The sequence below is a fragment of the Cebus imitator genome, unplaced genomic scaffold (assembly GCF_001604975.1).
Source record: "Cebus imitator isolate Cc_AM_T3 unplaced genomic scaffold, Cebus_imitator-1.0 Scaffold558, whole genome shotgun sequence".
Classification (NCBI taxonomy): domain Eukaryota; kingdom Metazoa; phylum Chordata; class Mammalia; order Primates; family Cebidae; genus Cebus; species Cebus imitator.
In genome coordinates this window covers 822,054-833,184 of record NW_016107873.1, presented here as the reverse complement: position 1 = coordinate 833,184, position 11,131 = coordinate 822,054, and the positions used below count along the sequence as shown (strand labels likewise).

The 11,131-nt window shown below is 34.7% G+C and overlaps 1 protein-coding gene across 1 annotated transcript in view; it reads left to right on the top strand.

The window, feature by feature from the left end:
- DOP1A (DOP1 leucine zipper like protein A) overlaps positions 1–11,131 on the top strand; it is a 98,886-nt gene that overhangs the window by 18,340 nt on the left and 69,415 nt on the right. Inside the window, exons 2-3 of the mRNA XM_037733963.1 lie at positions 3,040–3,230; positions 6,705–6,886. Of these exons, the coding sequence (XP_037589891.1) occupies positions 3,093–3,230; positions 6,705–6,886 (320 nt within the window). The 5' untranslated portion in view covers positions 3,040–3,092. The remainder of the gene's footprint in view (positions 1–3,039; positions 3,231–6,704; positions 6,887–11,131) is intronic.

Genomic DNA, 11,131 nt, shown 5'->3' with positions numbered 1-11,131 from the left:
ATATATATATATATATATATGTATATATATGTATATGTATATTTGTGTGTGTGTGTGTATAATATGATGGTGTCAGTATATTCAGAGTTGTAAAATCATCGCTACAATCAATTTTAAAACATTTTTGTCATCCCCAAAAGAAACCCTATATTTGTTTTGAGTTCATTCTCCATTTTCCACCAAATCCTCTTCTCCCCTGACTCTCATCAACCACTAATTTACTTTATCTCTGTAGATTTTTCTATTCTTGACATATCTTACAAATGGAATCATATGGTCTTATATCAGTGGCTTCTTTCACTTAGCATGTTTTCAAGGTTCATGCATGTTATAGTTTATATCACTACTTCATTTTTATGACCAAATAATATTCCACTGTATTTTAGTTATCTGTGTGTGAGTTGATGAATATTTGGGTTATTTCTTCTTTTTGGCTGTTATGTATAATGCTTCTGTGAGCATTCACATACGTTTTGAGTGGACATATATTTTCATTTCTCTTGGGTCTACACTAAACCTAGGAGTGGAATTTCTGGCTTATAGTAATTCTGTGTTGAACTTTGAAGAACTACTACCAGACTGTTTTCCAAAAGAGCTACACCAATTTATGTTCCTCCAGCTGTGTATGAGAGTTCCAATTTCCACATATCTTTACCCACACTTACTGTCGTCTTTTTTATTATAACCATCCTACTGGACATGAAATATTTTTGTGGTTTGGTTTTGTTTTCCTGATGATTAATTTTGTGGAGTGTCATTTTATGTACTTTCCATTTGTAAATTTTCCTTTTAGAAATGTCCATTCACATCTGTTGCCCGTTTTTAAATTATTTGTCCTTTTATTATTGGCTTAGAAGAGTTATTTATTATCTAGTTTGAGTCTCATCAGATATATAGGGATATATTTTCTCCCATTCTCTCAGTTGTCTTTTCACTTTCTTGATGTTATCCTTTGCAACACAAAAGTTTTACCTTTGATGAAGTCCAATTTATCTAATTTGTTGTTGTTGTTGCTTATGTTTTTGGTTTTATTTTATTTATTTTTTGAGATGGAGTCTCACTCTGTTGTCCAGCCTGGGGTACAGTGGTGCGATCTCTGCTCACTGTAGCCTCGGCCTCCTGAGTTCAAGTGATGGTCCTGCCTCAGCCTCCCGAGTAGCTAGGATTACAGGCATGAGCCACGCCTAGCTAATTTTTGTATTTTCAGTAGAGACAAGGTTTCACCATGTTGGCCAGGCTCTTGAACTCCTGACCTCAAGCGATCCGCCCACCTCGGCCTCCCTTAGTGGTGAGATTACAGACGTGAGCTATTGCACCCGACTTTTGGTTTTATTTCTGAGAAGACTTTGCCTAGTCATAGGTAACGAAGATTTAATTCTATATTTTCTTCTGAGAGTTTTATAGTTCTAGCTGTTACATTTAGATCTCTGATCTATTTTAAAGTAGCTTTTGTGTAGATGTGAAGAAGTCAACTTTGTTCTTTTGCACATGGAATATTCACTTATCCCAAACTGCTTATTGAAAAGACTATTCTTACCTTGGTTGAATTGTGTTAGCATCCCCTGAGGCCCACTCTTAGATCTTCCTGTAGATCCATGCACCCAGCTCTAGAGAAAGGTACTAAATTAGTAAGAAGTCATTTAGGATACCAAAAAAATTAAAGGGGAACGACATTGGTTTTTAAGTGGAACCGTGATTAAATTCTTCCTTTTATCCTAGATTATCTATTGCTTGTAACAAATTACTCCTGAACTCAGTGGCCTGTAACAAAATCTTCTGTGGGTCATTAATTTGAGAGACTTAGCCTATGTAATTCTGGCTTCAGGTCTCTCATGAAGTTACAGTCAGGATGCCAGCTGGGACCACAGTCAAATTAAGGCTTGGCTGAGGATGGAGGATCTACATCTAAGGTGGCTCACATGGCTGTGCAGAAAGTTTCAGCTCCTTGTCACGGGTCCTGCCTTCTCCTTAGGGCTCCTTGAAAGTGTCTTCATGACATGGCAGCTAGCTTCCCCCAGAACTAATGATAAGAGAGTAAAGGAAACTAAAGTGCTTTTATGACCCTGTTGGCCATTAAACATTGTCTCTTCCATCCTATTCTTTTCGTTAGAAATGAGTCACAAAGTTGACCCTACGGTGCTGGGGGACTAGGCACTACTTTTTCAAAGAAATATCAAAGAATTTGTGGATTTGTTTTGTTTTGCTTTAATAGAGACAGAATCTTGCTCTGTCACCCAGGCTGGAGTGCAGTGGGGCAATCATAGTTCATTGTATCCTTGAACTCCTGGGCTCAAGCCATCCTGCCGCTTCACCTTCCTGGGTAGCTGGGACTGCAGGTGCCACCAAGCCTCGTTAATTTTTATTATTTTTTAAAATATATTTTTATTTTTTATTTTTTAGGCTCTCACTGTGTTGCCAAGGCTGGTCTTAAAACCTTGACCTTAGGCCATATTCCATCCTCAAGCCTCCCAAGTAGTTGGGATTACAGGTGTGAGCCACTGTACCCAGCTATGGACATGCTTTAAATCACCACATGTTCTTGTCTGTTTTATTCAAAGTAAAGTCTAATTCCAAACCGCTAATGGGCCTTCATACTAGATGCTCACTTATTATTTAGATCTCCAAATCATTCATTTTTAAAATTTCCTTCTATGTTCCTGATTCTGCCAATCTAACCAGACTTAGTATATTTTAGGATCAAAACAAAGTAAAGGAGCATATATATCAGAAATGTTTACATAAATATGACAGGGAAACAACATGATTTCTAAATTGAAATAAGTATAAGAAAATTTTCTACGCTATTACATAATAAATTTTCACAGTCATTTTTTCCAATTCCTAGGAAGGAACACATAAATAGTTATCTTTCAGGCTGTCTTTGAATACTTCCATGACCCTGCACACTAGCTGAAAAGAGTTTCAACCACTGCTAACAGTAGGAAACATTTTCAAGTTAGTCATTGCCTTTGTAGTAAGATCATAGGAACCCATTTTAATACTTTGTAACCTTGGTTTCTCCTGCAAACTCTTTTGTAGGTAATGACTTTACATGAGTTTGGAACTGGTCTCTAGTGGGACATTGTGGGAGGATGAACACAGAAGAGCTGGAGTTATTGAGTGACTCCAAATACAGAAACTATGTAGCTGCAATTGACAAAGCACTAAAGAATTTTGAATACTCCAGTGAATGGGCAGATTTGATATCAGCACTTGGAAAACTTAATAAGGTATGTCTGTATTATCCATTTCATAAAAGGAGTAAATATTAGAAATCTGTGTTTGTACTTGTTAGATTTCTCTAAATCTTGAAGTAAGAATGCAAAAACATAAATGAACTTTGGGTTACTCTTGGTAGTGCTGTTTTTCTTTGTGAGTTGCATGTCTATATAGTCGAGTATATTGTTAAGGCTTTGGAAGTTTTAATTGAAAGAAATAACAGTGCTTGAAAAATATAGTTACCACTACGATTATTAACTATAAAAACGAGAAGGAAGGAAGCAACTATGCTAACTATGAGGGCTAGTAAATTTCTGTAATTGAACATTAGATATGATCCTGGAATTCCTGGCAGCAAAATGAAAACCGACAGAGGGAAAGCAAAAATTCCTGTGTCCTTTCCGAATGATATATAGCAGCAAGGAAACACTTTGTATCTAGGCAAGCTGTAGTTATAATTTGGTACTTTTTACAAAGGCAGTTATATACAAGCAGTTGGTTATGCCTTGCAGTTTGTTCTTGATTGATTCTTCTTGACACGTCTGTTTTTTATTCAGTTACTGTGGTGGCATCATTGATCAACTTTCGGCTCTTTGTTTTGACCTTTTTTTTTTTTTTTTGGTTTTTTTTTTTTTTTTTTTTTTTTTTTTTTGTAAACATCAGTTTTTTTCACCTCATACCCATAGTTAAGGGTTTTTTTTTTAATTGTTACTGAATGGGAGTGTTTCTAAATACTAAAGGGGTAGATGGGAAAGGAGTGGTTTTTCAATAACTTATTTTATTTTATTTTAGACAAGGTCTTACTCTTTCACCCAGTCTGGAGTCCAGTGGCATCATCATAGCTCATTGCAGCCTCATGGTCTCAAGGAATCCTCCCACCTCAGCCTTCTGAGTAGGTGGGACTGCAGGCATGCCACCATGCCTGGCTTATTAGTATTTTTATTTTTTTAGAGACAGGGTCTTGCTATGTTGGCCAGGCTGGTCTTGAACTCTTGGCCTCAAGTGATCCTTCCACCTTGGCTTCCCAAGTGCTGGAATTACAGGTATTAGCCACCACACCCAGGCTATCAAATAGCTTGACATACAAATAAGGAAAGAAATTTTTCTCAAAATACATACAAAATGTGTATGGGGAAAAAAAATACAAATAGCTTTTCCTCTCCTCTCGCACCACTACAGTCAATGCAGAAGACTTCTATGACCCTAAAATAAGTGGTTATTTCCCCTTTATCAGCAAGCAAGCAATCAGTTCTACCATGGACACCAGCTTAATGTGCCCCAGTTCAATTTGGGTACTATCTACTGGAGATAGTATCAGATCCCACAAGGTTGAGGGCTGAGCCCCATAAGACTGCCTTTCTCTTTTGATGCCAATTACAAGCCCCAGGTTGTTTTACCTGTGCTTCTGACCAACTGGCTATAAATCAGATTTCCACAATCCTTTCTTTAGGTTTTATTTGCTAGAGCGGCTCACAGAACTTAGGGAAACACATTTACTGGTTTATTATAAAGGACATTACAAAGGGTATAAGTAAAGAGGTGCATAGGGTGAGGTATGGGTGAAGGGATGTAGAACTTTCATGCCGTCCCCAGGAGTGCCACCCTCCAGGATCCTTCACATGTTCAGCTGGCCTAGAAACGTATTTTGAGCCTTTTGAGACTTCATTGGATTGGCATGATTGAAGCATGGACAGCCGTGTAGAAATGGCCTCTCTGCGCCGCATTCCTTCCTTCTGGGTATGGGGCAGGACCCTTTCTGAAATGGGAGTCTTTTGACCTGCAATGAGACCAGGTACTCCAGAGAATTTCATTATGGCCAGCTCCAAGATAGAAAAGTAGGGGAAGATTCCTGCCTTAGGGAGAAAAAGGAGATGAGAAGAGGGCAGGAAAAAGAGAGAAGTTGTTTTTTTGAGGCCTGCTTCTGAGGCCCAAAAGTTCCCCAATATTATAACAATGTCTGTGGGAGTTGTGAGCCAGGAAACATGGATGAAAACCTACACACACACTCTCACTCACAATACCACACCAGGACACTAGTTTTCAACCTGATATGACAGATAATCACTTTGATACCCTAAAAAGAAAAGTTTACGTTTTCAATATGCCGAGGATTGATCTTAAAATTCGATACAGAAGCTTCTCTTTAACATGTTAGAACTTCTGACAATTATCATTTGAGGTTTGAATAATTCTTTATTTCTTTACAACATCCACAAGAACTTGCATTTAAAAGTACAAGTTTGCTTAAAAGTAGTTAGGTTATTTCTTTTTCTAAAGAGTTCTGAAGAGTCTGTTTCTGAAGATATACCTGGGAACTGGTATTAAAGACAAGTCATTAAATGATGGAAATTAATTTGCCTAATTAGGTACATAATTCATTTTTTTAGATTAATCAATAGTCATGAAAATAGATTTCATGGTATCTAGATAACTTAAAAGTAGAATACCCAAGTTATTAATGAAACTTAGCCAAAATTGTAATGGAAGAAGGCAGGTATTACATATGTGTATATATATACATGTGGGTGTGTGTATGTTTTGAATATAGTCTAAACATGTTTTAGTATAAGTTTAATGAACCAGGAGATCTAGTGCGGACTCTTCTATTATACTGCTTTTGATAGTCATTTCATTTATTTTGGGGAAAAAAAAACTAATTTTACACCAACCTAATATTTCAACCTCAATTTCTTCTGTAAAATAAGACTTTGTATATTTCTTCTAAATTCCAGTTTTAACACAGTCTGTATTCATTCTCAGTCTTCACTTTATGACATTCTATCAATACTTAATTATAATACTACTTCTAGGTTCAAACTAAAGAATTACATTTATTATAAGATCTTTACTTAACTAATCCCCTTTGAGTGGTTGGTAAGATAGGATCTCTCTACAGAAATTTGGCCCAGACCATTATTTCTAAGGAAAGTTATGGTTGAATGAATAAAACAAAAAGTTGTTTTGTCCAATTAGAAAAATAAGTTTGTAAAAATAAATGGGCAATTATAATCTCGTATAGGTTTTCTTATAAGCATTAGAATTACTTGCTATAATTTGATATGTCAGGACAATGGTTGTACTTTTTCCAAGTATTGTAAATATCTATGGTGAGGCCAGACTTTACTTCAAACAAAGTAGCAAAAATACATTGAAGGCTGATTCATGTAGCTATCTTCTCTTGCATCAAATATTACAAATTTACCAAAAAAAAAAATCTAAAATGCCTCCCTGCTCCATAAATTGTTTTGGAAAATATTATTTTTCATTAAAAATGTTATTCTGTTAACAGGTTTATTTTTTAAACAAATTAATAGTTTTTAACATTTCCTCAATTTTAATTTTAAATATGATATATATAGGCAAATGTAACTGACAGAATACAAAGATCTACAATGATCATTTTAAATGATATTATGCTAGAAAATGGAAGTAAAATGAATGCAATATTTTGTTTTTCTCAACTATGTTAAAATGCTTTCTTTAAGGTTTTACAAAATAATGCAAAGTACCAGGTAGTACCCAAAAAGCTGACCATAGGCAAACGCCTAGCTCAGTGTCTACATCCAGCATTACCAGGTGGAGTTCATCGGAAGGCACTTGAAACATATGAAATTATCTTCAAAATAATTGGACCTAAGCGACTTGCCAAAGACCTTTTTTTATATAGGTAAGAATAATTTTACTATATATATGCATGTGTGTGTATATATATATATATATATATATATATATATATACACACACACACACACACACACACAAATAATATAAAGAAAATATAGTGCTAAATTGTTATACTTTCTGCACTAAAAACTTGAAAATTCCTTAATGATTAGAAGTGTTCAGATATCAATCTTAAATATTTGAGTTAAGTGAGTCAGAAAAATGTCTTTAATGTTTATTTTGTTTTTTATTCTTATAAGTCATTTATTAAAAGTTTTCATTTAAAGTTGTTCAAACTGTAGTACATTCTACCTTCTTAAGCTTGAAAACTGGCCTGAGGAAAAAAATAAGATACCTTGATCTCTCAGCAACTTACAACATAGTTGAATCTTCTCCACTTGAAACAGTCATTTCCTTTGGCTTCCATGATACCACATTTTCCTTTTTAGTTACTCTTTCACAGTCTGCTTTACCAACCTTTCCTCCTCTACCCAAACTCCACACAGTTTCTTAGGGCTCACTTAATGCAGCACCATCTTATGTTTTCACTTTGTAATCGCTCCTTCGACAAACTTAGCCATACCCATGATTTATTTTTTATTTTAAATCATATTGTATGCATTTAAGATGTGACACAACATGATGTGAGAGACCTAAAGATAGTAGAACAGTTACTATAGATAAACAAATTAACAAAGCTGTTGTCTTACATAGTTATCTTATTTTTTGTGTATGTGACAGGAGCAGTTAAAATATATTCATTTAGTAAAAATCCCTAATAAAATATTATTAATTATAGTTTTCATGTTTTACATTAGCTCTCTAGATTTGTTCCTCTGTCATCTCCCGTTTCCTCTTGCCCCTGTTAACAACTGTTTTCTACATGCTGACTCCCAAGCGGACATTTCCAGTTCTGACAACAGTTTTAAACTCCTGCTTGCTTGACGTCTCCATATAGATCTTTAAAGGCAACTAAAGTTCAAACTGTTTAAAACTAAACTTACTTCTTCTCCTGTTAACCTGACCTTTCTGCATATATTAAAGCTCAATAAATGGCATCACCATCTGCCCATTTATATAACCCTCAAATCCAAGAGTTACACTTGCTGCTTTGTTTTCCCCACCCACATTCTCCCACCTCTCATGTACACAGTCTGTTGTTGAGAGTTCTGTCTCTTAAAAGGAGATGGTAGAGTCAAACTACCTCTGTGATCTGGGGCCATTGTCCACACCTGTTTGTGTCATTACCTGCACAACAAAAATAAGATTATCAACCTCATAGGGTGGTTAATAGTATTGAAAGAGTTCATACATGTAAAATGCAATGGGCAGCATATAGTAAGTTCTCAGTAAATGTTAGCTACTATTCTGATAGCTGTCTCAAATACATCTACTTCCCTGAACCTTCACTGGCAGCATGCAGTCTAAGTAAACATCATCTCTAGCTTGGGCTTTGTCACCAGCCTAACATTCGTCCACCATCTCTTCTTACCTCTTCTACCCTTTCTCCACATAGTACCAGAGTAATCTTTTTAATATACTAAATAATGTTACTCTCTTGCTTAAAAAGCTTTATTGACTTCATCTCAGCACGTTTAAGAAAAATTAGGGAAAAGCCTTTACCATGGCATTGAATACTTCCTGAAGTACTCTGACCCTGGCTCTGTCAGTGACCTCAACTCTTACTAAACTAAAACTAAACTATTATTATTTTCCCCCAATTTATTCCACTCAGGTCACACAGGTCTCTTTGTTTATTCTCTTTGCTATTCCCTTGCCCTGTAATTCTCAAATCCAGGCCTCTGATCAGATATCAGCTCCTCTGAAGACTTGTTTAATTATCATCTGAAATGGCCCTCCTTCCACATTTTTGTCCCTAGTATTCTGTTCTATTGTGATGTCTTTTTAGGTAGGCTTTTTTTTTTATCCTGTTGATATTTGTTGGACTTAAAAAAATCTATGAATTGGATAAAAAGGAATGAAATAATGGCATTTGCAGCAACCTGAATGGAATTGGAGACCATTATTCTAAATGAAGTAACTGAGGAATGGAAAAGCAAACGTCGTATGTTCTCACTCATAAGTGGGAGCTAAGCTATGAGGATGCGAAGGTATAAGAATGATATAATGGACCTTGGGGACCCAGGAGAAGGGGTGTAAGGGGGTGAGGAATAAAAGACTACATTTTGGGTACAGTGTACACTACTTGGGTGATGGGTGCACCAAAATCTCACAAATCGCCACTAAAGAACTTAATCATGTAACCAAACATGATGGCTGTTATGCAAAAAAGCCATTGAAAAAAATTTTTTTTAATCTATGAATTGATGCCTTTCACCAATTTTGGAAAATTTTCAACCATTCTGTTTTGAGATTGCCTTTACTGCATCTGTTCTCTCCCCACTTTTGGAACTATGTTTAAACATGTTATGTCTTCCCACTATGGCTTTTCCGTCTCTTAACCATTTTTCAGTTTTGTAACTTTTTTGTCTCTCTTTGCTGCATTCTCAGGAATTTCCTCTGACCTAGTTTCTGGGTCCGTAATTCTGTCTTCCCTTTCCTTAACCACTTAACTTTTCTTTTTAAACTGTTGATATAATTTACATACAGTAAAATGAACAGATCATAAGTGTTCAGTGTGATGTTTTGACAAATTTGGTCAATTTTGTAGCCACGATTCAAAATAAGATACAGAACATTCTTGTCAACCCAGAAAGTTCCCTCCTACGCCCTTCTACTGAAAATGCCTACTATTTAACTACATATATTTCCCTCAGTCTGCAGCTTAACTTTTAAAACTTTCTAAATGGTATCTTTGAAGAACCAGAAGTTTTTTATGCTGTCTTTTGAGTTTATTTTAATGAAGTCTGATTTATCAACCTTTTATTGAGTGGTCCTATTTGCTTCTTGTTTAAGGAATATTTCCTTGGTATACTGGTGTTAGAATGAAGAAATACAAAGGTGTTTTTCTGTATTGACATTGTCTTTAGAAATTTAGTTAAGTTTACTTTTTCTTTCTAATAGCTTTTGGAATTTTGAGATATACAATCACACTATTTGTGAAGAGCAAGTTACATTTCTTATTTTCAACTTTTAATAATTTTTTTTTTTTTTTGCCTTATATTGAGTAGGGTCTAAAGTGTTAAAGAGAGTAGGGACAAATATATTTTTGTCTTACTTCTCACTTCAGGTAGGAAATGTTAAATGTTATGGAAGGTTCAGTTAACCTTCCATTTCTGGAGTATATCCAGTTGGATCATGATTTAGAATCCCTTTTGTATCACTGGATTTTTTTTTTATTTGTAGTTTTTAATCTTTATTTAGTAGAGAATGGCCATGATATTACATTTTTATCTAATTTTAGTTTCAAGTATATGCTAACTTCATAAAACAAATTTCAAATTGTTCTCTCTTAGTCTCCTGTCTGAAACAGTTTTTATAACATTGGTATAATTAAATATTTGGAAAATTTTATCTGAAATTTGTCTTCATGGGTAGATTTGTAATTACAGATTAATTTCTTTAACAGATATGGAACTATTCAAATCTATTTGTCAGTTTCAGTAAATTTTTTTCTCTAGAAATTTACCCATTTTTACTAAATTTTTAGGTGCATTGGCCTAAACTTCAAAATATAGTCCTTTCTTTGTAACATGTAGGATCTATGGTAATGCTTCCTCTTTCACTCTTGATGTTGGTGACTCAAGCCATTCTTTTTTTCTAATTGATTAGTCTTATCATAAGTTTATAAATTTTGTTAGTCTTTTAAAAACCAGCTTTTAGTTTTACTGATCGTTTCTACTGTGTATGTGTTTGCTTTCTCTGCTCAGATAAGCCTTCTCTAACCACCCCGTTTAGAACCTGCTTCTGCTCCAATCTCATTGTTATTCCCCTGTACCTTTTTCCCCTCTGCTGTAACATTTATCACCATCTGATATGTATGTATGTGTTAAGACATACAATAATCAAGCAATTAAAATACATTCATATATAATCTCCAAAAAATAAACTTTATAAGGTTAAGGAGCAGGGATTTCGTCCTGTGGTTAAGTGCCCTATTCTCAGTATCCTGAAGAATTGACAGATAATAGACCCTTAATGAACATTTGTTTAGTGAATAAAGAAATACTATTTGGTGTACTCAATTCTTAGATATTTTAAAATATTATTAAAGAGAAATTAACATGGAAATATATTAAAGATAAATGAGCATGGGTGTTTTTTTGTTTTTTTTTTTTTTTTTTTTTTT